Below are 25,845 nucleotides of genomic sequence, written 5' to 3'. Positions count from 1 at the left end.
GTTTTTGCATTGTCTTATTGTCTGGGAGAAGAATTAAATTGTGTAAAAGCCTACAGAATTTTCATTGAGTTATTATTTTCTTTTTCTAGCTTAAAGCAATAAATGTAGATCTTCAAAGTGATGCTGCTCTGCAGGTGGACATTTCTGATGCTCTTAGTGAGAGAGATAAAGTAAAATTCACTGTTCACACAAAGGTAAATGGGATTTTGTGCTTCTGTTATTTTAGTTATTGTGCTAATGTTACATATATAATAATATATTGACTAGAATTTTGGTTTTGAACATAATTAGAAATTCTATTTTAGTTTATAATTCACTGCTGTTATTTTAACAAAACGTTTTAGGGAAGTGTACTTTTTAAAGATTAACATTTGAGAATCATAGAACTTAGACATAGTACAAATTTAATTTTCTCTAGACTTTAATATCTTTTACCATTCTTGTTATTTTCAATTTCGGTACATTCCTTCAGTTAAATTACTGTTGTTGTTGTTTTGTTTTTTTTTTTTGTGGTACGCGGGCTTCTCACTGTTGTGGCCTCTCCCGTTGAGGAGCACAGGCTCTGGACGTGCAGGCTCAGCGGCCATGGCTCACGGGCCCAGCCGCTCCATGGCATGTGGGATCTTCCCGGACTGGGGCATGAACCCGTGTCCTCTGCATCGGCAGGCGGACTCTCAACCACTGCGCCACCAGGGAAGCCCTAAATTACTGTTTTAACAGACTATTTTCTTTTTAGATTTCAGTTCTCAGGCACATTTTCAGATTGTGATCTATTTTTCTTTGTTTGAATAGTTGAGTTTGTTATATTTATAGGATAACTTTGTAATGGTAGAAATACAATATAATAAGAGGCTGTCAGCTTATTTTCTCAAAGATCCCAGGATAATTTTGTCTGGGTGTCTCAGGGTTTTCATAATAGAGTGTAAAAGCACTGAGAATCTTTCATAAAAGACTAATTTTAAAAAATAAGGTATAAAATGTTAAAAGTGTTTTTAGTGTAACTTCGATTTTTATTTGAGAGAATCTCTTTCTTTGCAGAGTTCATTGCCAAATTTTAAACAAAACGAGTTTTCAGTTGTTCGACAACATGAGGAATTTATCTGGCTTCATGATTCCTTCGTTGAAAATGAAGACTATGCAGGTTACATTGTAAGTGTTGAGGTTCCATTTTAATCCCATTTTCTAGGAGCTTTTTAGATACTTTATTATGTGTTGAAATCTTCTTTTGCACTTGTAGTGAACTGAGGCAGTTTTTTTAAATTGCCAGCTACAAAATGTAATTGACTACCACTTTTATCCTGAGTTGTCTTGTTTGGGAGTGTGGGCATATGGATACGTTATTCCCCCTCATTTAAACTTAAATTCCTACTGTTTATTAGAATAGAAATGGGCTTTTCCTAGGGCGTAGCTAAGGGGGTATTACAAACCATACTGGTCTTGAACCCTTAGGTAGACAGATGCTTAGAGTTGGAGGGCTCCTTAAGAGATTATCGAATATAAATATGCACTGGGTGTTGTGCCTCAGCTGTTGACCACAGTCAGATTTCTGAAGTTTAGTTTCATTTGATTTCCTTGAAATCATCCTGAGCTCACCTGATTCCACCTTTATCCTTGTGGCCCCTCCTTCTCAATCATTTGCTTTTTTTTTCTTTCTACAAGTTGAGTTTGGTGGACAACTGGCAGTACTTTTTCTTTTTCTTTTTTTTTCTTTTTGGTTAATTAACAGTTTATATAAAGGATACAACTCAGGAACAGCCAAATGGAAGAAGAGATGCATAGGATGAGGTATTGGAGTGGGGGGTTGACAGATAACTTTCATGACCTTTCCAGGATGTTGTACCACCTTCCATTTTCCCAGCATGTCGATGTGTTTAGCAGCCTGGAAGCTCCTCCTATTTCCTTTTTTTCCCTCATCTTCTTGTGTGATGACATTTTCTTATTACTTTTTTCTCCCATAGACTAAACACTCATCAAAGATCAAGACCATGTCTTATTTATCTTTATATGCCAGTTGTTCAGTATCATGCTTGGCACATAGTAGATGCTGTGTGCGGGCATCAATGAATGTGTGCTGATCTGTATTTGATGCTTCCTTCCCTGTTGCTTTTCTTGGTGTAATCCTTTTTTTCCGCTACTTAACCTTTTCTTCCTCTTACTTGCTCTGTTTGCTTTCCATCATTTCCCCTTAACAGTTCTTACTTGTAGGCTCTTCCTCCTACAATAAGGTTTTTCTTATATCCTTCCCTTGAGTAATATGTCTCTTCTAGATCTTATATTTTTATTTAAGGTAGTGCTTACTTACCCACTTACTGTGGGTGAATAAGATGAGATTAGTCATTAGTCTGTACCTTGTTCTCTTGTTGTTAAGTCAGTGCTTTCTGCCTCTGGTACACTCTAATCATACCATTTACATACTTTTGAAAAATAGTATACGTATTTGCTACACATTTATTTAGTGTGTACTCAAAGCTTAATGCACATAGACATTTGAGGACTCTAGGTTGCCACATCTAGAATCTGCAGACTAAAGTTCTGGTACTGTTCTAACACCAGAAAATAGTACTCTGCTCTTGTTTCTTCCTTGGTGTAAAGGATCTCAAGGATCTTCATTTCTAGACTTAATCAAATTCTCTAACCTTAATCGGGATATTCCTGGTATCCAGTTCATTCAGGATGACTTTAGCTCTCTCAGACAATAGTCTTTTATGGTGGCAGCAGTACAATTGCTGCAAGAAATTAAAGTCTTTAAAACTAGTGATTTGGGGGACTTCCCTGGCAGCCCAGTGGTTAAGACTCCGTGCTTCCACTGCAGGGGGCATGGGTTTGATCCCTGGTCAGGGAAGTAAGATCCCGCATGCCGTGCAGTGCGGTCAAAAAACTAGTGATTTGGTTCCATTACAGATCCCTCCAGCACCACCAAGACCTGATTTTGATGCCTCAAGGGAAAAACTACAGAAACTTGGAGAAGGAGAAGGGTCTATGACAAAGGAAGAATTCACAAAGATGAAACAGGAGCTGGAAGCGTATGTGATTTTTCTTGTTAATTGTGCTTATTTTAGTGCCTTTTTTGTTTTGTTTTTGTTTTTTTGCTCTGTGATATCCCATCCTTTCAATCATTTCACCACATTGACCCTTTCTGGAAGATACAGGTTTAAGCCATACAACCAGTGTTAACGGTCATGATCAGAGCCTACAGGAAAATTATAGAATAATTGTCTGCACTTTAAAATTCTTTAAATTACATTTTTAAATAAACTCTGAAAATTGAAAACAGGGGATCCAAAAGTTTATAAAAAATAGTAGGAAGGGAAATAATGACTTTTTTAAAGCACAGTGTAAATCTTTTCATTTGTTATTTACAAGGCCTTAGTCACTACTCACCTGGTTCTCTTTTTTTGACAAGTGCATACTACCAAGACTTCTGTTTCTCATAGCAGTGTGCACTGAGCAACTCTGAATATATTCTGCTTTCTTTTTCAAAAAGTGTGTGTGTGTGTGTGTGTGTGTGTAATTTTCCCCCTCCTCTTTTCTCTGCCTGTGGCTTCTGGCTGAAGGGAAAAGAATAGGAGCAGAGAGAGAATAGAGAATAGTTTTTTAATGTTTTTTATTAAGTGATTACTAGTTTCATATATACTAGACATATTAAATCCTTGGAAAAAATTGAGATAATTTCTATTTCATTTTTAGCATATTTGCTGAAAATAGTTTTTCCTCTTTTATTAAACATTCAAAATAATTTTGGATTTGCTATATATTGTTTTTCTGTATTTTGAGAGTTATACAAGGAAATAACGTTCCTTGCATTATCATCACGTTCATCACTCTTTTTCTGGTCATTTCTCCCTTTTGTGCATTTCCTTTTCTCTTCTTGCACTGAATTTCAGTTTTTAAGCATATTTTCACAGTGCTACTAGACTCCTTCAGATGCTAAACTCTTGACAAGATAAATTAACAAAGTAGGTCTTCTTTGTTAAAGTGTAAGTGACAGATATTTTAAGAATTCTGTCCATACTGAGTGCAAGCAGTAGTCTGATAGCAGACAGATATATAATTCTATAGTTTATAAGGCTGAAAGCTGGAAATTAGCAGAGCACATTAATTTTGAAAGAATCAGTGGTTTTCCAGTGGCCCTGATCATGATTCTTTTGTGGTCTGGTTAGGGGTTGGATAACAGAGAACCTTGGGTTTATTCTCCTGCTACCTCCATCCTCTGCATCCTTCTTTTTTGTCTTCACTGAATGACTACCCTCACAGAGATCAAACTTCTCCCAACATTGGTCCTGCTGGTTTGCTGGTATGTAAAACTTATCCTCCTTGCACGTAGTTGAAGCAAGAATATTGGGCCTTTTCCTTGAGTGTTTTTTCGAAACTGACATGTATTACTATATGATCACTGTGATTCACTGATGATAGTAAAATATTTTAAACACAGTTCTTCAATTGTAATGGCAAAAATTAGTCTCTCCATGGTGTGTTTCTTTCTTGTGTGCTTGGGTCATTAGATGAAAATAGTTATTAATGTTGAAAATATGATTAGTGATACTGAGGTTTGGTTTCTGATTTTTTTTATGAAGGTGTTCAAAAGCAGTAATTATCTAGAAATTGAATTATTAAAGTTGTACAGTATAATTTGTAGTATACTTTCTCTGAAGCTAAAAACAAAAACCCCTATAGTTACCTTTAACATCAACCTGCATAGGAAGAAAGGTTCATAAAACCTAAAAATATTAACATTTAAATGTAATAAATACTATTAACTAGCATGAAGTCTTTTCAGAGCTGGGTTTTATATATTGAATATTTCATTAACAGTTCAACTAAAAACTTTGTTTACATGGATTATATCTTTGTATCTCTAATTTTGCGTTTAGAATAATTCAAAGAGTATTTGCTGAAAAAATTGTTGCAGATGTTTTTCTGCAGTATTTTACCTTTAATTTTGTGTATTGTTTCTAGTGAGTATTTGGCAATATTCAAGAAGACCGTTGCAATGCATGAAGTGTTCCTGTGTCGTGTGGCAGCACATCCTATTTTGAGGAAAGATTTAAATTTCCATGTCTTCCTGGAATATAATCAAGATGTGAGTATTGATCAAAGTAGTGATCAAGGTTTATTTTTAAAGCATCACTGGAAAGAGTAGGGAGTTGTTAGAAAAGGCTTAAGGCCTTATAAAAACATTTTATAAAATGTTCTTATTTTTCAAGCAGTTTAAAATGACTCTTTTTCATGGGACCTCCCTCATCAATATATTCTCCAATGACATTCATGATTCTGCCCAAGGTCTCAGGGCCAACAGGAATTTTGACTGGTGCACCAGAATCCAGGACTTCTGGCCTCTAACCAAGCCTTCTCTACCATCCATGGCAGTGGTCCTTGCTGTGCTCTCACCCAAATGTTGGGCCAACTTCAAAACCAGCCTGGTCTCCCTGCCTTGCACTTCCAGGGCATTTAGGATGGGTGGCAGTCCCTCATCAAATTGGACATCCACCCCTACACCAATGACCATGACAATGTGCCCAGTGGCGGCGCCTGCCTTTGGCGAGGGAGATGTTTAAGCGGCATTGTCTCTGGCAGGCTGGAGCGGCTCCCAGTATGAGCTGGGCTTGGGGTAGCGGCGCTGAAGGGCTGAGTCCCTGAAAGGCCCCAGAGGCGAGGGCAACGGCCACATGACCCACAAGACCCAACATGGCGGAGCCCGGGGCGGGGCTGGAATTAAGAGCATTTGACTTTGACACCTCACCTCCCAGTCAAGTGAGAAAAATCCCTGCTGGGTTCCTCATCTCAGAAAAGAGTCTTTTAGATTCAACACAAAATGTGATGCTATTATCGTCTGGAGCAGAATGCCATCCCTAAGTCCCTCACATCTCTAGGTGGAGCTGAGATGCTGGGCAAATTCAGACTCTCACTGATGTGTTCAAAGGGCTTAGATCTTGATCAGTCATCTTAAGTTATTAGTTGTAGAACAGTGTTTTTATGCTGTTGCATTATATAAATCTGATTTCTTTATTCTGGTGTGTAAATATTATTTGTTGGTATAAATAATTGGTTATATCAATTTGCTGGTTTTACTCATCTGTAAATCCTGAGTCTCTAGAAAAAAATATATATACATAAAACTTATTTGATGCAAAAAAAATGATTCTTTTTCAGTGATAATGCACTGTTTCAGTAGAACTTGAGTGGATTAATTTTTTAGATGATGGTATATTATGTTATTACTGGAATATTGATTTTCATCCTGAATTGTGAACTTCTTAAGAAATAGGGTTATTGGGCTACCCTGGTTGCACAGTGATTAAGAATCTGCCTGCCAACGCAGGGGACATGGGTTCGAGACCTGGTCTGGGAAGATCCCACATGCCGCGGAGCAACTAAGCCCGTGAGCCACAACTACTGAGTCTGTGCTCCAAAGCCCACAAGCCACAACTCCTGAAGCCTGCCTGCCACAACTGCTGAAGCCCACATGCCACAACGACTGAAGCCCATGCACCTAGAGCCCGTGCTCCTCAACAAGACAAGCCACCGTAATGAGAAGCCCGCACACTGAAACAAAGAGTAGCCCCCGCTCACTGCAACTAGAGGAAGCCTGCACAGAGCCAAAAATAAATAAATAAATATTAAAAAAAAAAGAAAAGAAATAGGGCTTCCCTGGTTGCTCAGTGGTTGAGAATCCTCCTGCCAATGCAGGGAACACGGGTTCGAGCCCTGGTCCGGGAAGATCACACATGCTGTGGAGCAACTAAGCCCATGTGCCACAACTACTGAGCCTGTGCTCTAGAGCCCACACTCTAGAGCCCGCAAGCCACAACTACTGAGCCCGCACACCACAACTACTGAAGCCCGCGCACCTACAGCCCATGCTCCACAAGAGAGGCCACCACCATGAGAAGCCCTCACAGCACAACGAAGAGTAGCCCCCACTCGCTACAACTAGAGAAAGCCTGCGCACAGCAATGAAGACCCAACGCAGTCAAAAATAAATAAATGGGGCTTCCCTGGTGGCGCAGTGGTTGAGAGTCCACCTGCCAATGCAGGGGACACGGGTTCGTGTCCCGGTCCAGGAAGATCCCATATGCCACAGAGCGGCTGGGCCCGTGAGCCATGGCCGCTGAGCCTGCGCGTCCGGAGGCTGTGCTCTGCAACGGGAGAGGTCACAACAGTGAGAGGCCCGCGTACCACAAAAAAAAGAAAAAAGAAAAAAAGAAAATTTTTTTAAAATTATTTTAAAAAAACGAATTAGAGGTTACTAAATTTATTAATGTTCTTAAATTTGAGTTTGGAGGCTTCTGAAGCCTTATGGAGAATTCCAGAGAAGTACTTGAGGTAAAGAATTCAATACTACTTTTGGGTTAATCATTGACTCTTGATCTGTTTAACCTGCCTTCTTCAGTGCTGATTGCTCCTAATTTTCCTCCCTCCCTCCCGGCCTGAAAACTCTTATAATGCAAAAAGAGATTTGAGGTGGTTGAACTTTGAAAGTTTCTTCATTTGTGGTGCTGGAAAAACTTTTCAGTGGACGGGTGATATAGATCTTGGGATCTATATTTGGATGACAAGATTAACTCATTATTTTAGTAGAAAACAAATGTAAACATAGTGGTTTGTTTGGTTACAAGTCAACATCAAGATCAAAGAATTTTGTGTATACAAATTTTCCCTCTTGGTTTGGTTTTAGTAGCTGTGACAATAAAACGTCCTAAGTCTAGCAGTAGAGAAAACTTTTAAAAGGGTATGAATGTATAACTCAAAATGTAGCACTTTAGCATGAGTACTCTCACAAGCATAAGTGTAGTATGTGGTACTGGCCTGTGGTCACTTAATAACTAGGAATTGTAAAGAATGCTGGCTATATTGTGAATTATGAGAGTCTAAAAATGATTCATGAATAGGGTTGCTAACAAACACATGATAGAATGCTGTCATCACTTTTTTACCTTTATGAATTTGTTGATGCTGGCCTTTATTATGGCCTGGGCTAAAACCTTAACAATAATTTGGTAGAGCAACATAGGTGTAAAGTGAGGCATGGTGGTACCAGCACAAGGCCACCTTAGTACTCAGGCTCCAAGTACTCTATCCTATTGCCACAGCCCTTGGTACTATCTGAAATTATATATCTGTATTTATTTACTTATTTAATTTTTTTTTGGCTGTGTTGGGTCTTCATTGCAGTGTGCGTGCTTTTCTCCAGTTGTGGAGAGCAGGAGCTACTCTTCATTGCGGCGCGTCGGCCTCTCATTGCAGTGGCTTCTCTTGTTGCGGAGCACGGGCTCTAGGCGTGTGGGCTTCAGTAGTTGTGGCTCACAGACTCTAGAGTGCAGGCTCAGTAGTTGTGGCTTGCGGGCTCTAGAGCACACACTCAGTAGTTGAGGTGCACGGGCTTAGTTGCTCCGTGGCATGTGGGATCTTCCTAGACCAGGGCTCAAACCCATGTCACCTGCATCGGCAGGCGAGTCTTAACCACTGCACCACCAGGGAAGTCCCTATATCTGTATTTAAAAAATCTGTTTTATATATCCATTATCTATCTCCCCCTACTAAAAAGTAAGCTCTCTGGGAGTAAGACTTGAATTTTTCACCATTGTATCCTCACTATTTTAGAATTGTGCCTGACCATTAAGATGTAAAATTAATATTTGTTAAAATAATAAGTGAAAGATTATTAAGTGTTTAGTTCACCTTTATAAATAGCTTTCATAAATCCTAGGATTTCATAATTTTTTTCCCACCAAGGTAGATTTTTTTTTTCCTTACAGTTTTTTTTAATATATTTGTTGTTGTTTTTGTTTGTTTGTTTGTTTATGGTTGCACCAGGTCTTAGTTGTGGCACATGGGATCTTTTTAGTTGTGGCATGTGGCCTCTTAGTTGCGGCATGCGAACTCTCTAGTTTTGACATGCATGCGGGATCTAGTTCCCTGACCGGGGTCGAACCCGGGCGCCCTGCATTGGGAGCACGGAGTCTTAACCTCTAGACCACCAGGGAAGTCCCTTTTCCTTACAAATTAATATGTGCTTGATAGAGATGATGATGATGATGCATTTTAGTAACCCTTTTAATATCAGCAAATGGTTGTTTTGGAGAAAGCCTAGAAAGATGGACTGGAAAGTGTTTTGCAAATATTTTTTAATTAATTAATAACAAGTATGTTAACAGGTTGTAGAAGATCATAGGCCCAAAATTAAAAGGTTTTTCTCAACCTTGTCTCTAATGCTGTTTCTCAGATCTTTTCTCTGTTCAGTGGTGCTGGAAAAGAAATCTGTGCTGTTCTACTATCTGAGCTTCAGAGGGTCATGGGACTGATGAGCTGTTGAAATAGAGTGAAAGTGTCTTGAAGTCTGAAAAGGCTGTGGGGCATTTGGAAGGCCTAGAAAATCTTGTTCCAGCATTTAGTCTTATGAGAAATGGTCACTGCTATAAGGAATGATTGCCTGTAGTATTGCTTTCCTTATGTAGCTCTGCCCCTTCTGTTTCCAGTACCTATAGCTTTAGTCTGCTTAGCAGTAGATTGAATATCTTACCTATTTAACACCCTAATCTTCATTCGTTTCTTCCTGCCACATCAGTGACCACACCCAGGACCTTGTCTCACCTCTGAGTTCTTTTTTTCTTTTTCTTTTTTTAAAATAAATTTATTTGTTTATTTTGGGCTGAATTGGGTCTTCCTTGCTGCACGCAAGCTTTCTCTAGTTGCGGCGAGCTGGGGCTACTGTTCGTTGCAGTGCGTGGGTTTCTCATTGTGGTGGCTTCTCTTGTTGTGGAGCACGGGCTCTAGGCACATGGGCTTAGCAGTTGTGGCTCGCGGCCTCTAGAGCACAGGCTCAGTAGTTGTGGCGCTCGGGCTTATTTGCTCCGCGGCATGTGGGATCTTCCCAGACCAGGGCTCGAACCTGTGTCCCCTGCATTAGCAGGTGGATTCTTAACCACTGCGCCACCAGGGAAGCCCCACCTCTGAGTTCTTAAACCCTAATATTATAGACTCCAAACATAGCCTTCTGTCCTCACAGCTCCCTTTTTCCCTGTTCCCCTTATAGTAGTTCTTTGACTCACTGCTGCATCTAGACCCTTGACCTCTCCTGCACTTTGACCCTGTCAGTAGCCCTTTTGTCTTTCTCATCTCACCTAGAGTGCCTGCTCTGTTCCTTATAACAAGGTTATGACTTTAGACAGGTCTCTCCCATTTTCCATTAAAGCTGATTTCAGTAATTCTTCTTGATCAGATAGTGGCCTTGTTCACAGAGGGGGGGGACACCAGTCAGAAATCAAATCCCTGAGCCGCCTGCATCCCTGCAGCCTTCAACCACCTTGGTGGCCACACTCATTTAATAGCTTCTTTTCTTTTTTACTTTCTCCTTTCCAATCTCGATTCCTTTTTTTCCTTTGCTTGCCTAACTGCCCTGACTAGAACCTCCAGTACAGTATTAAATGGAAGTAACAAGAACGGACATCCTTGATTTGTCCCTGATCTTAGGGAGAAAGCATTCGCTGTTTCACTGTCAGGTATGATGTTAACGGTGGGTTTTTTCATAGATGCCATTCGTCAGCTTAAAGAAGTTCTTTTCTATTCCTACTTTTTTGAGTGGTTTTATAATGAAAAAATACATCTGTTGAGGTGATCATGCAGTTTTTGTCCTTTATTCTATTAATGTGGTGAAATACATCATGCTTTTCCATGTTGACTAAGATATCTTTCCAGCTATGCTGGCTCCCATGTACTTGTGGATCTATGGGAATGTCTCTTGATGTGTTTTCATCTTAACTCTAAAGCTACTTCACAGTCTCTTTCATGGGCTTTATCCTCCACATATCCATTCATTTAAATCTGATTCTTCCACGGTTCCTCACTGAGTTCTCTAGAAGTCTAAAAGTTCCTCTAGACTTCTAATTCTGTAAATTCTAAGTCATATCATCTACTCCTGTGGCTCCATCTACTCTAATATGCTCTTAAGTTAGAAATCGATGGGAACTCCCTGGAGGTCCAGTGGTTAGGACTCTACGCTTCCACTGCAGGGGGCACGGGTTCAATCCCTGGTTGGGGAACTAAGATCCCGCAAGCTGTGTGGCACAGCGAAAGGGAGGGAGGGAGGGAGGAAGGAATCTGTATCACCCCTGAGTCCCCTTGGCATTTTACCCTCAGCCGCACTCTTCTTTACATTCATGCCTCCTTTTGTATTCTCTATATATCTCAAAGAAGGTGTCACTACCTCCCAGTCCCTTACACTGTGAAAATTACTCAGGATTCCTACTGCCTATTCAGGAGTCACCAAGTTCTCTCTGTTTTATTTTACTATATTAGGAATGTGTCTGCATCCTTCCATCACTAGACCTAAAGATTAGTCCTGACTTGCATAATCTTTGCCTGGGTTTTCGAAGCAGTCCCTGACTGGTCATTCAACCTCCAGTCTTATCTTTCTCAACCCCTCAGTCTGTATTAAGTTCCTTGGGTGCTCCCCTAATGCCCCATGGATATCTTTAACACTATACTCCTCACACTATATGTAATTATATGTTTACTTCTCTCTGTCCTCCTCTGCACCATAAGTTACTTTAAGAATAGGGACCACCTCACCTCTTAATCGTCTTAATATTCCTAGCACCCAGCAACAGTGCATGCTTATAGTATACATGCATTATGGTTTGTTAAATGAGTGAATTAGTGAAATAATTAATATCAAAAATTCAGTAAAAAAAAAAAAAAAAAAGAAAAAAACCTAGAGTGCTTTGGGAGGCCTAAGATAGAGCAGAGAATTCTAACTGGGAATTTGAAAGGGTTACATGAAGAGATGCCTTTTAATTTGAATGTTAAAGTCTGAATAGAATTTTTGGTGGGGGAATTCCCTGGTGGTCCAGTGATTAGGACTCCGAGCTTCCAGTGCCAGGGGCCCAGGTTCGATCCTGGTCAGGGAACTAAGATCCCGCAAGCTGTTCAGCATGGCCAAAAATTTTTTTGAAAAAAGAATTTTTGGTGAAAGAGGTATCATTTCAGATGCAGAGGAACCTAAAAGCTCAGAGCTTCTTTTGAGAACAGTTTGGAACATAAGGCTCTCTAGGGGTAGAGTGGTAGGTGGAAAGGTAAGTTGAACCAGATTTTTCAAAGTATTGAGTACCGCGCTAAGGAGATTGGCCTTCATTCTCTGAACATTATGAAACTTTGTAAACTTATTAAGTTTCCAAAGTGTGATGTTGGAAAGTTCTCACAAGCAGCAGAATGGATTGGATGGAGGAGATGAGGGATGTTAACTAGTAGTCCAATGTAGTAGTCTAGGCAAGAGATAATGAGGACTTCTGCAGGACAGTGGGAGTGGAAAGGGACACATTTCAGAAATTTGCTCGTAGAATTTGAGCTGTGAGAGAAAGAAAGAAATTGTAGATTACTTCAAGATTTTTAATGAAAGGTACTGGGCTTTAGGGAACATAGGAGAATCTGAGAGACTGGTTGGATGGGGCGGGGGGCGGTGCATGAATAGGGAACCAGGAAGAGGGAAAACTTGGAGATTAGACTATAATGAGTACTCTTTTAAGATTTTTCTAGGGCTTCCCTGGTGGCTCAGTGGTTGAGAGTCCACCTGCCGGTGCAGGGGACACGGGTTTGTGCCCCGGTCTGGGAAGATCCCACATGCCGCGGAGCGGCTAGGCCCATGAGCCATGGCCGCTGAGCCTGCGTGTCCGGAGCCTGTGCTCCGCAATGGGAGAGGCCACAACAGTGAGAGGCCTGCATACCGCAAAAAAAAAAAAGATTTTTCTAATGTGGGGTTAGCAGAATCTCTGTGTAAGGATATGATGTAGGCAATTGGAATTAGGATCTAAGTTTCAGGAAAGAGCTTAGGGGTAGTGAGAGAGATTTGTGAGTCACTTACGTAAAGGTGGGCATTGAAGCCATGGCAGTAGATAAGGAAATTAGATGGGATGTTCCTTCATGGGGTCCCTGCTGCAGCAAGTAGTAAAGTCAAAGAGCTAGCTGCTTCTCACCTTTGCCTTTACATATACCATTCATGCCAGGCAGAGTTATCTTTTGTGTCCTTTGTATCATGAGTTGCTGACCCCAAAACAGGTGAGGAGATAATATTTGGATGGGTTTGGAGTGAAGAATTTTCAAAATGTATTTTCAGAGCTTTTACAGAATCATATGATGGTATGTTGTACTCCAGTAAATTTTGCATGTTCAAAGGAACTCCTTCCTGAGTTAATATTTAGTTGACTTTGTATGATATAGTAGTGTTTGAACAAGTATGATGAGAGGGTTACTTACAACAAAATTATCAAATATACTTATAAAATTTGGGAAAGCTAGGCCTTATTGTAGATCAGCTGAACCTGAATCTTTGGGAGTGAGGCCAGATTCCTCTTTAATGTCCCTAAATTTGAAAATCACTGATATACGTGATGAAATTGCCACTTTATTAAGTTTAAAAACGGGGTCCTTTTGAGATTGCCATTTTGATATCAGAGAATAAAGGAGGCATTAACTTCTCATTTGTAATCTTAAAAGAAATGCTAACTTAAATTAACCTTTCTTTCAGTTGAGTGTGCGAGGGAAAAATAAAAAGGAGAAACTTGAAGATTTCTTTAAAAACATGGTTAAATCAGCAGATGGAGTAATTGTTTCTGGAGTAAAGGTAAGACTATTTAATTAACAGAGGTGTTGGTTTGAGAATTTACTTCTTCTAAGAGGGAGATAGATTGAGATTTCAGATGTGCGGACGATTATATTAGAGTAAAAGAGAAGTTTGGATAGTAGACTTCTTAGGCCTGGGAAACTGGGCCCCTCACCCTGGGTTCCTCAAGAGCTCCCTTCTCTAAGGGGTAGTAGGTCTGCAGGTCCAAGTGGATTTGCCCACCCAGAGCCCATGCCCCTTTCCTCCAAACCAGACCATTCTCCAGGTATCTAGAATCCCGTATTTCCTTGCCCAAATCCCAAGCCTTCTTTCAGGTCCTGCACGGGCTTTTTCCTTGAGTTCATCTGCCAGTGGGTAGACTGGGCTGCTGGTGGCTGTCCTCCACAGGTGGTCAAGGAGTAGAGGGAAGACACAGGGCAGAAGGTCAGTGTGCAGGGTGCAATGAACATCCAGCCACGTGCACGTGAGGTCTCTCTGGGTGCCTTACAGAGTCACAGGGTGGGGCACAGAGGGTCTTCCTCCATTTGTACACTTATCCAGTTGGCCTTACAAATGTTAGGGGCAGACCTGGATTCAGATTTGGAGTTAGAAGAGCTCAGTTGAGGTTTTGGTTTCGTCTCATAGTAGCTACATGACCTTGGAAAAAGTCACTTTCTTTCTCTGAACCTCAGTTTTCCCATTTTCAAAATTTGGTCAGTAATGCCACCTAGCTCACAGGATTGTTAGAAAGATTGAATGAGATGATATGTGTGAATATACTTACAAAGTTAATTATTTACCAAGGCAACACCTAAATTTTTCTTAATGATTTCTGAAAATGGTACAAAAATGGATTTTTCTGAAAACTCTAACCATTAAAATATAAGAGAAAAATGTTTATATTACATTATTAAGTAAATACTAATAAGAGATAAATAATGCTTTGTCATCATTGCCTGTTTTTATAAATACATCTATAGTAAAACTTGGGTGTAAAGTACTGTTTGATTTATACTTTAATTTTGCAGAGACAGAGCATTTGATATTAATTATAATTAATGTTGAACTTTTTTCTTTTTTTTTTCTTATTTATTTATTTAGGCTGTGCTGGGTCTTAGTTGCAGCACACAGGATCTTCACTGTGGCATGTGGGATCTTTAGTTGCAGCATGCAGACTTCTTAGTTGCGGCATGCATGCGGGATCTAGATCCCTGACCAGGGATCAAACCCCGGCCCCAAGTCTTACCCACTGTACCACTGGGGAAGTCCCTGAATTGTTTTTTTTTCCGGTACGTGGGCCTCTCACTGTTGTGGCCTCTCCCGTTGCGGAGCACAAGCTCCGGACGCGCAGGCTCAGCGGCCATGGCTCACGGGCTCAGCCGCTCCGCGGCATGTGGGATCTTCCCGGACTGGGGCACGAACCCATGTCCCCTGCATCGGCAGGCGGACTCTCAACCACTGCGCCACCAGGGAAGCCCACTGAATTGTTTTCTTAACATTAAGTATAAACCACTATATTGATTATGATTTTGATAATTTTATTGAAGTAATAGCTGACATTTTTTAAACATTTACAGTGTGGTGTTTGGTAGCCCACATTTCATTAATCTTCACTACAGCTCTGCAGGTTAGTTTAGCTCCATTTTTACATTTAAGAAAACTGGTACACATGAATTAGCAGATTTTAAATGACATTTTATCAGTACTAACTTCTGCTTCTGTGTACTGTTGATGTCAGTCTCAAATTACATCATTTCAGCTGGTGCTTTTTCAATAAACAATTGCTGTTTTAGAAGAAAGGAAAGTACTGTTAATAGTTTTTACTTTTAAAGTATTTCTAGTTTTGTCCCAGAAAAGATTGAGAACAGTGTTTAATATGAAAATTGCTCCCAGATAGCTAGTTTGGCCAGGTTCCCTAAAGCAGTCAGAGAGGGCCCTAATGACTAAGGGATTCAGGAACAGCATTCAGGAACGGCCCATAGAATGCATAACAGACCAAGAGAAACAGATTTTCACTTGTCTGCCAGGCTTTTTTCCCTTTTTTCTCAAAAGCAAATGATCACTCCCACTGGCAGAAGTATATCTGTTGGAGAACAGGATTGTAGAGGCGGAGCACAAGTAGGAACACATTTGAGTACAACACGTGAGTCTCAACCACAATGGGGAGCTCTAAGCCTTCAGCTGCAAAACTGTAGAAGATTTCTTACTTGATAGATAGATAGAAACACATGTTTTTAAAGTCTGAACTTGTTGATGAAATCAATATAATGTCTGATTATTAGAGGATAGCTATGCTGTTTTACTGATGATCTTTTATGATTATAAGGATAACAAAGTGATTTATGTGTTAGACTAAAGCAAGTAAGTGAAAAAAACTCATATTTTCTTTTGATCCCATAGGATGTAGATGATTTCTTTGAGCATGAACGAACATTCCTTTTAGAATATCATAACCGAGTTAAGGATGCATCTGCTAAATCTGATAGAATGACAAGATCCCACAAAAGTAAGGTTTTTCTCTGTGGCTAAAGTTTACATTGTTTAATGGAATATTTATAAAGTTATTATGTTATTTACAGTTTGTAAAAGTCTTGATATAGGGCAGTGGTTCTCAAACTGTGGTCTCTGAAGCTTTGATCCTAAGGCCCTTTTAAGCAAGTCTGTGAGGTCAAAACTACTTTCATAATAAAACTATGATGCTTTTTGTCTTTTTCACCATGTTGACATTTACACCGATGTTGCAAACGCTGTGGTGGATAAACTGCTGGTGTGGCACCAAACTAATAGTCTTTGTATTCTTTCCCACAGCGCATTTGCAATTTAAAATTTCGTTTAAGAATGTCCTTGATGGTATAGCACAGGGGAACTATTATATTCAGTATTCTGTAATAACCTACAGGGGAAAAGAATCTGAAAAAGAATGGATACATGTATATGTGTAACTAATCACTTTGCTGTATACTTGCAACTAACACAATATTGTAAATCAACTATACTCCAGTATAAAATAAAAATTAAATTTAAATTAAAAAAAAAAAGAATGTCCTTGATGAAGCAGTGAAACTTATTACTTGTGGAAAGTCTCCTCCCTTGAGTATACTTTTTTTAATATTCTGAGTGATGAAATGGGAGGTATGCATAAAGCACTTTGCATATGGATGTATGATGGTTCTCTCTAGAAAAGCATTTTAGTGAATGAGTTGCAGCTGAACTAGCTGCTTTTTTTCATAAAATACCATTTTTACTTGAAAGAACAACTGACAAACTGTGATTATTGAAACTTGAGTATTTGGTAGACATTTTATTAAAAATTAATTAAATGGGCCTGACACTTCATGGAAAACAGCTGACAGTGTTTGTTGACAATGATAAAGGTCAGGCTTTCCAGCAATAATTAGAATTTTGGAAAACTTGTATCAGTCACCATGAGCTTGCTTTTCAATAATTAAAGACTTAATCTGAGGAAATTGATGATAATATTAGTGTGATATCTTTGATATTATATACTGAAGTGTGTCAACATTTGGAAAATCTGTGTGATTCATTGAACTAGTATTTTCTTAATGATCAAAATTATGTATGTAAAAGATCTATTTAAAGTACAAGATAGATTAAAATGGGTTTTTTTAACAGCTTTATATTGAGATATAATTGATATCAATAAGCTGCAATGTTCAAAGTGTACAGTTGGATAAGTTTTGACATATGTATGATATCATCACCACAGTCAACATAATGAACATATCCATCACCACCAAAAGTTTCCTCGTGGCCCTTTGTAATCGCTCCCTCCTGCGCCTGTCCCCAGGCCACCGCTGATCTGCTTTCTGTCTGTAGATTAGCTTGCATTTTCTAGAGTTGTATATAAATGGAATCATACAGTATGTACTCTTTATGGTCTGGCTTTGAAATTCAACAAAATTATTTTGAGATTCATCCATGTTGTGTGTATCAATAGTTCATTCTTTTTATTGCTGAGTAGTATTCCATTGTATGGATATACCACAGTTGTTTATCCATTCAGCTGTTGGTGGACATTTGGGTTGTTGCTGGCTTTTGGCCATTTGAAATAAAGCTGACATAAACCATCTGTATGTAAGTCTTTGTATGGACATATGCTTTCATTTCTCTTGGGTAATACCTAGAAGTAGAATGGCTGGGTCAAGTGTAAGTGTATAATTAATTTTTTTTTTTAAACTGCCAAACTTTTTTCCAAAATGATTGTATCATTTTACCTTCCTACCAGCTGTGAACGAGAGTTCCAGTTGCTTCACACCCTTGCCAATAAAGATAATCAGTCTTTTAAATTTTATCCATTCTGCTAGGCCAGTGTGGTTTTAATTTGCATTTCCCAATGATTGATGATATTGAACATCTTTTCTTGTATAAGTCCTCCAACTTTATTCTTCTTTATCAAAGTCATTTTGGCCCCTCTGGTTTCTTTACATTTTCATATGGATTTTAGAATCAGTTTGTCACTTTCTACAAAAATGCCTGCTGGGATTTTGATTGGGATTGTATAGAATCTGTAGATTAATTTGGGGAGGATTGACATCTTAACACTGTTGGTTCTTCTGATACATGAACATGGTATATATCTCCATTTAATTAGGTCTTCTCTCAGCAATGTTTTATAGTTTCCTTTGTACAGATCTTATACATCTTTAGTTAGATCCCTAATTATTTTTTGATGCTATTGTAAATGTTGTGTTTTATACATCTCAGTCTCCAGTTGTTTTTTGCCAATATATAGAGATACATTGTATTTTCAGTGTTGAGCTAATAGCTTGCAACCTTACTAGATCAACTCAATTTTTAGCTTTATTAACTATTTTGTAGATTCCTTAGGATTTTCTACATAGACGATCATCTGCTAATAAAAACAGTTACACTTCTTCCTTTGCAATTTGAACGCTGTTTATTTCTTTACCTTGCCCCATTATACTATAGCTATACCCTCCAGTACAGTGTTGATGGAAGTGGTGAAGGCAAGCAACTTGGCCTTGTTTCTTATGGGGAAGGCATCAGTCTTAAGCCATTAATTATGATAATAGGTGTAGATTTTTCCTAGATGCCTTTTAAGTCAGGAATGAATGTTGGATTTTGTCAAATGCTCTTTTTGCAACAATTGACATAACCATATGGTTTTTCTTTTTTAGTCTATTAATATGGTTAATGATGTTGATTGATTTTCAGATATTAAACCAACCTTATATTCTTGGGATAAATATCACTTATATCATTAGATTTAATGTAATAGAGTACACAAAGTTCATTGATAGGATTTTAGATTCCCCACAGGAACTAACCCTTAAACTTAAACTGCTTGTTGAGTAGAGTATCCACAATTTTCTGAAAATATTAGTAAAATGCCTCCTCCTTTTCCAACGACACATCTGTTTGAGGCTAGATTTTCTCCCGATACTTGAACAAAAACAACGTATCACAGTAGAGTGAATGCAGAGCAGATAAGAGAATGGAGCTATTCTATTATTATTATTCTATTAATCCAGGCGCAAAAGAGATTTGCAAAACTCTAACAGTGTCACTGTGCTCACTAATTTTAAAATATATAAATAGTTATTTTCATTTAAAATGTTATGTTAACTTATAATGGTTTATGGGACTTCCCTAGCAGTCCAGTGGTTAGGACTCCGTGCTTCCAATGCAGGGGGCATGGGTTCTATCCCTGGTTGGCGAACTAAGATCCCACATGCCCCACGGCCAAAAAAGAAAACTAAAACGTATTAATGGTTTTAATACTGTTATTTTAAAATAGTAAATATTTAAAATTTTTGTTTTACTTTTTAAAAAATACAGTACATATTGATAGATGTAACCCGCATAAACAAAAGCTCTTTAGGGTCCTCAGTAATTTCTAAGAGTGTAAAGGGGTCCTAAAACCAAAAAGGTTCAGAGTCTCTGATATACAGACAGGTCAGTAGGTACCTAGAAGTACGAACCTCCGTTTTGGGGTGTTGTTACATACTCTTAATAGAAAGGAGGAAGTAAAGAAGTCTCAGGCCTGGTAACTTCTATTCTTGTGTCATTCTTTTGAGAGAGTTAAGACTTCTTTTTGTATTTTATTTTCCTATATCTTTGTGATTTGCAGATTCATTCTAATGAAGTAGTAGTTCTTAGTTGCCTGTTCAGTAGTTAAGAACTATATAGTCAAAGTGTGGGAAACTTGAATTCCTTCCTAAATTCATTACTGATTTGCTTTAGAGCCTTGGGCAATTCACATAATTAGTCTTATGTTGGTTTCCTTGTTTATAAAATGGCATTAAGGATAAAATATCTCATACTTTCACTCCTCTGTTAAGAAAAACTTTGTCCCCAACCCATCCTCTCCTGGCCCCTCCATCAGGACCCACACTACTCCCCACTCCCCGCACACACCCAGAGTCACACAGTGCACCGTGAGGGCTCCAGCGGCACCCTGTGTGCCTTCCTAGGAAACCCCACACTCCACCCACCCCCACTAGGCCCTGGCCCCAGCCTGTAGGCACACGCCCTTCCCCAAAAAAAGAAAAACTTTGTAAATACGAAATGGTACATACTAGTGTTGATTGTAATAATTAGGAATACCTTTAAGTTTAGATTTGATGATTTAAAAATGGAAGCCTACTATATATACTTTTTAAATTTCTTAAAAAGTTATTTAATTCATAAACATTGGCATATCTATTATGTGCCAACCATCATGTCAGACATTGATGATTTCAAGATGAAGAAAATAACAGTCTTTGCCATTAAGGAATTAATAATTTTGCAGGTGAGATAAACACTAAAAGCAAAAAATTACAATATATTGTAATTAATCCTATTATAGAGGTGTATATTAGTGCCATGGAAGTATAAAGAACTATAGGAATCATCTGTTAAGAAAACAGAATATTAGTGATTCTTACTGATTCTGTTTATTTGACCAAGTGGAATGGTGTTTTAGGGGAGATGATAGTGATCCTGTTTTACAAAAATACGACTGTTGGGCTTCCCTGGTGGCGCAGTGGTTGAGAGTCCACCTGCCGATGCAGGGGACATGGGTTCGTGCCCCGGTCTGGGAAGATCCCACATGCTGTGGAGCGACTGGGCCCGTGAGCCATGGCCGCTGAGCCTGCGCGTCCGGAGCCTGTGCTCCGCAACGGGAGAGGCCACAACAGTGAGAGGCCCGCGTACCGCAAAAAAAAAAAAAAAAAAAATACGACTGTTACATATAATTAATTACCTTACATATATAGTGGACCCTTGAACAACACAGGTTTGAGCTATGTGAGTCCATTTATATGCGGATTTTTCTTCAGTAAATATGTAGTATTGTAAAAGTACTACACAGTCCGAGGTGGTTGAATCTGCCGGTGCAGAACCGTGGATACAGGGGCAACTATAAAGTTAAACAGGGATTTTTCACTGCGGGGAGGGTTGGCACCCATAACCCCTGCATTGTTCAAGGGTCAACTGTAATAAAATTTTACAAAATTATAAAGTAAAAACTATTTTTTCATAATTAATGAACTTAGCCTGGATTATGAAAAATTAAGCTTTTCAACTTAATAATTTTATAAGTCACTGTGATTTATAAAATCAGGACAGTTTGTATATTTTTCGTGATCACATAATGCTGTAATAACTAAAGAGGGTAGTGTTCTCAAAGCCTAATGTTAGTTAGAATACAGGAATTTCTTGCTCCAAAAAATAATTTCAGGGTCAGCCTAAGCATAAACTATTAATGTATTCAATATTAAACACAGAAACCATTTTTGATTCCTACCTGTCAATAAACCAACCTTTAAGTGATTTTTGAGTAGTATTAGTATTTTTTTAACTTAACCTGTTAGGGTGTAGTGAAGAGTCTTATATATAAGTTACTGTTCATAGTCTGAAGTTTGTACTTGATGTTTCTTTATAAAAGATATCAGGATAGAAGATTTGAGTAACAATAAGTAAGTAGTCACCAAATTTCAGCCATATCAGTTGAATGTAATTTTGTGCAAAATAAGAAAGTATAATGTAAGCATTACTGTTTTGTTAGGGGATAAACACATAAAAGCCTGGTAAAAATACTACTAGTATAAGTGGGAATACAAAGTAGGCATGTCTAGGATTTCATTAATGATAGCAAACATTTGTATAGTACTGTATACACTATGTGCCAAGTTTATAGTAATGTTTACTAACTCATTTAGTTCTCTAAATAATTATGTGAATTGGGTACCATTATTTTCCCTATTTCCAGATGAGGAAACTGAGGCACAGGCAGGTTAAGTGATATGCCCAAGGTCATACAGCTGGTAAATTGGGAAGCTGGGATTGGACAGTTTGGTTACAGGTCCATGCTCTTAACCATTGCACTATGCTATTCCTTTTCTGAAATTATAACCTTTTCTCAACAAGGGCATTGTCCTGTGGGGCAAGCCCTAGGAGGAGTACTGTGCTGACGTTGAGTTCTTTGCTTCCTAGCACCCAAGGGTAGTGGTACTACCATTCATCTAGCTTCCCAAGCTCCTGCCTCAGGTCTACTGTTTGTAAATCCTACCTGTTACATTTCCTAAATACCTTCCAGCTTTGTTAGTTCCTCTCTGCTCTTAGTGTTTCCGCTACCTTGATCCTGACCCTCAGCATCTGACACAGCAGTTTCCTGGTTGGTCACTGTGCCTTCTGTGTCTCTCCACTATTAGTCTTTATTCAAGGCAGCAGAATTTTAAAATCTAAAATCCTTATCAGGTTGATTGCACCACTACTAGGATTTTAAAACGTTTAATAACAGCCATTCCCACAAGATCAGGTCCAAACTTCATCATGGCTTACAAAACCTTTCTTTCCCCCAAGATGCTTGGAAGAAAAATAAATTGATCTTTCCATCTTCAACCCTCTCCACTCCCCTCTGTACCCTGCAGTGCCATAGTCCCAGAAGGCTCTCTGAATATACTTTGCTCTTTTATGTCTCCCTGGCCTTTTTCCATGCCCTTCCCTTTATCCAGAATGCACTCTCCTCCTCTTTGCCTAGTAAAGATTTGCTCATCCTGCGAGCTCCAACTCCTATAGTGTCTGTAAATCCTTCCCTGACCTCCTCAGGTGAAATCTTCTGTTTCCCCTGCTCGCGATGTAGTTTATACCTACTTCTAATATAAAATTCATCATTTTGTATTATAGCTTTTGTCATTTCTTTCACTAGACTTTGGGCATCTATATTACATACACATTTTTTTGACATTCAGTAACTATTTTTGAATCAATGAATAAATACATTAAATTCTTAAAACTTTTTCCGTAGGTGCTGCAGATGATTACAATAGAATTGGTTCTTCATTATATGCTTTAGGAACTCAGGACTCTACAGATACATGCAAGTAAGCATTCCGATTTAAAACATTAAATATAAGTAAAAGAAAATTTTTGTTGGCAGCTCAGGCACACACAGTACTTCTGACCCAGCAGGCATTTTGGAATATTTTTGTCAAAACACGTTGATAATATGGAGCTTCTTTATAAACTTAGGTCAGTGTCATTTTTCTCTTCCCTTTCCCTACTTTTTTTTAAATCTGAGAAATAAAAATCGACCTTAGTATATATAATTTTAACATTTACAGTGTTTCATTTGATGAAAATTTGCCAATTTGTATGTGTGAAAGAGACAGAATTTATGTTTAAATGTTCTTAGATTTTTATAATGTTTTTTATAAATAAGAAATGCTGTTTTAGAATTAGAATATATATATACACACACACGTATATATATATACACATATACATATATATACACACACACACATATATATATATATATTTCATTGGAGGCCAGATTTCAATGTACCATAAATAATCTGAGTTGCTCCTATAATGTTTAAACCGGGCTCTCTATTGAAAAATAATTCAAACACATTTTAAAAATTTTAAGTGGAAAAACTATTTTCATAGTCCATGTCTTTCTCCAAACCACATCCATCCTTGAACTTTTCTATAGTATATCCTGTCTCAGTACACATGTCAGATCCAGTTTTTCAGCAAAACACTAATTAACATGCTACCTTCCCAAAGAGTTAGTTCTTAAGTATTTGATAAGAAGGAAAAACGTCAACATTGCCATGTGTTATCTTTCATAAACCTCTCAAAGCAAGTTCTTTTTAGTAATGTGAAGTTCATAAAATTCATTTTAGCTTTCGATAGTATTTGCCCTAATCCAAATATAATGTCATTGATAATTACATATTTTACAGGATACCATTTAATAGTTTGGCATGGGGATATTTTTTTAGTTGGTGTCAGCGTTTGAGAGATGGGCTTTTTAATTAATAGTGAAAGTGGGGGCTTCACTGGTGGCCTAGTGGTGAGGACCCTGGGCTCTCACTGCAGTGGCCGGGCTCAATCCCTGGTTGCAGAAGATCCTGCAAGCTGCCTGGTGCGGCCAAAAAACAAAGTGAAAGTGAGCTATGAAGTAGAGATTGGCTGTTCATTTGTGTTGTTTTCCAAAACAAAGCAGCTCCATTTGAAAGTATTTAAGACATAACTCTTTGGATGTCATTGCCCTGTACTTCTGTAATAATTTAAAGGTATGGTTTTATTTAATATTATGTGGCATATTACCAAAGGATATCGAGACAGATTTTTTAAGTTTTTAACATATGGCTTAGACCGCCACCTTGAAATGGGAAGATTTTCTGTAATCGTATGTCAAAAGGAATCTGTCACATGGGTGGACGTACAGAGATTTTTGTTGAACTAAATGAAGTCTTCAGTGAACAAGACAAATATTGTAATGAGGTAAGAATGTTCATTATTAATCTGGTTTGGGGTATATTCTCTGAACATTTGAAATAGAAAATTATTTATGATAAAATATTTTTCCCTTCCAGGTTTTTTCTTAAAGTTTCAGAACTTTTTGATAAAACAAGAGTAAGTACTAATAATTAACCTTTGGGAGTCTAAATCTCTGCAAACGGTAGTGTTTAACTTGTTGGGCTGTGTTTAACTTTATTGAGGAAGATGAGTTATACTTCAAAAGGTTGAAGAGGCAGATTTAAATTTGGAAATAATGAGAGTTTTTCAGGAAATTTAGTTTTTGTTATGGTCTTTTGGTATATGTGTAAAAGTTCATACTCTTGATCAGAAAACGTGTTCATTAGGAGGCTGGGTTTATTTTTATGAAAGATCATTTTTTTCCTGGGGCTTTGTAAGCTAGAAGAAAATCTTAGATTCACTATAACTTTACCAAGATTATTGCTTTTGATCCCCCATGACACACTGCTTTAAAAAAGAGTTGTATCAACATAAGACAAAAATATAACTGCAGAAAGTTTTCATTCATAGTAGTAATAATTTAATACTGATATAGTCTTGGTTTTCAGGGGTCATGTTAATTTATGATCATTCTATCAGTTGATAGTGAAAATGTTTACTAGATTTGTAATGGTACTTAGCTGAGAGTCATGATGGCTAGTCCATTGTAGAAATCAGATTTCATCATGACCTTGGCAGTTGAGTAGTGGAGACAAGTTGAAGAAAAGGAGATACTCTATCACAAAGGAAAAAGTTCTTAAATATGTAAGTAAATGTTATACTGGGGTCCATATAGCTCATTATTCTGCTTTGATATTTGTACCAGTGAGCATTTTCTGGGAAGATATAGTTGTTTTTGTGTGCGTGTTCATTTATATCAAAAGAATAGGAATCTATCACAAACAGCCTTATGTGTCAGTTCTTTTGGAAGCAGATGTCAAGGTGGGATTAAATGTACAAGAGATTTATTGTGAAAAACAAAGAGGAACGAGCAGGAGTAGACAGGAGGGGAGCGTTCCGATAATAGTGCAGGTCTACACCTGCAAAAGGAGAGGGAGAGGAAGGAGGACTGTGTAGGAGGAGTTTCAGACTATAGCGCAGTCCTAAGAAAGCTTTGTCCACGTCAGAGGGGAGTGCCTGAGCCAGAGCTGCCCATTAGAGGAGTTCTACATCAGGCAAGAATGGGCTGGGTGGGGAGGATGGAACATAACTTTCGTATGAACATGGTTCCAGACCCAGAGATACTGCAGTTGGGGCTATCAGTCAACTGTGCTCCTTGCAGCAGGCATTTCTCTTGGAGATCTGGGTGGCACATTTCCATAGCCCCAAAATTCTTTATTTCCTTTAGCATTTGCATGTTGTTCTGGTTATTATTGCTGTGTAACAAACCATCCTAAAATCAGTAGCTTTAAACAGCAACCATTTTAGTATGCCAGTGAACTCTTTGGTTCAGGAATTCAGAAAGGGCACAGCAG

At 38.4% G+C, this 25,845-nt stretch overlaps 1 protein-coding gene across 1 annotated transcript in view; it reads left to right on the top strand.

Annotated features, from left to right (window-relative positions):
* Positions 1–25,845, top strand: part of SNX6 (sorting nexin 6) — a 53,289-nt gene that overhangs the window by 9,782 nt on the left and 17,662 nt on the right. Inside the window, exons 3-10 of the mRNA XM_029237255.1 lie at positions 90–194; positions 1,039–1,149; positions 2,902–3,023; positions 4,957–5,080; positions 13,520–13,615; positions 15,995–16,100; positions 22,869–22,944; positions 24,448–24,487. Coding sequence (XP_029093088.1) covers positions 90–194; positions 1,039–1,149; positions 2,902–3,023; positions 4,957–5,080; positions 13,520–13,615; positions 15,995–16,100; positions 22,869–22,944; positions 24,448–24,487 — 780 coding nt within the window. The remainder of the gene's footprint in view (positions 1–89; positions 195–1,038; positions 1,150–2,901; positions 3,024–4,956; positions 5,081–13,519; positions 13,616–15,994; positions 16,101–22,868; positions 22,945–24,447; positions 24,488–25,845) is intronic.

Source organism: Monodon monoceros, unplaced genomic scaffold (genome assembly GCF_005190385.1).
Source record: "Monodon monoceros isolate NGI ecotype Baffin Bay Population unplaced genomic scaffold, NGI_Narwhal_1 Super_Scaffold_21, whole genome shotgun sequence".
In the NCBI taxonomy this organism is placed as follows: domain Eukaryota; kingdom Metazoa; phylum Chordata; class Mammalia; order Artiodactyla; family Monodontidae; genus Monodon; species Monodon monoceros.
Note: the sequence above shows the minus strand (reverse complement) of the source record. Positions and strands in the feature narration are given on the sequence as shown.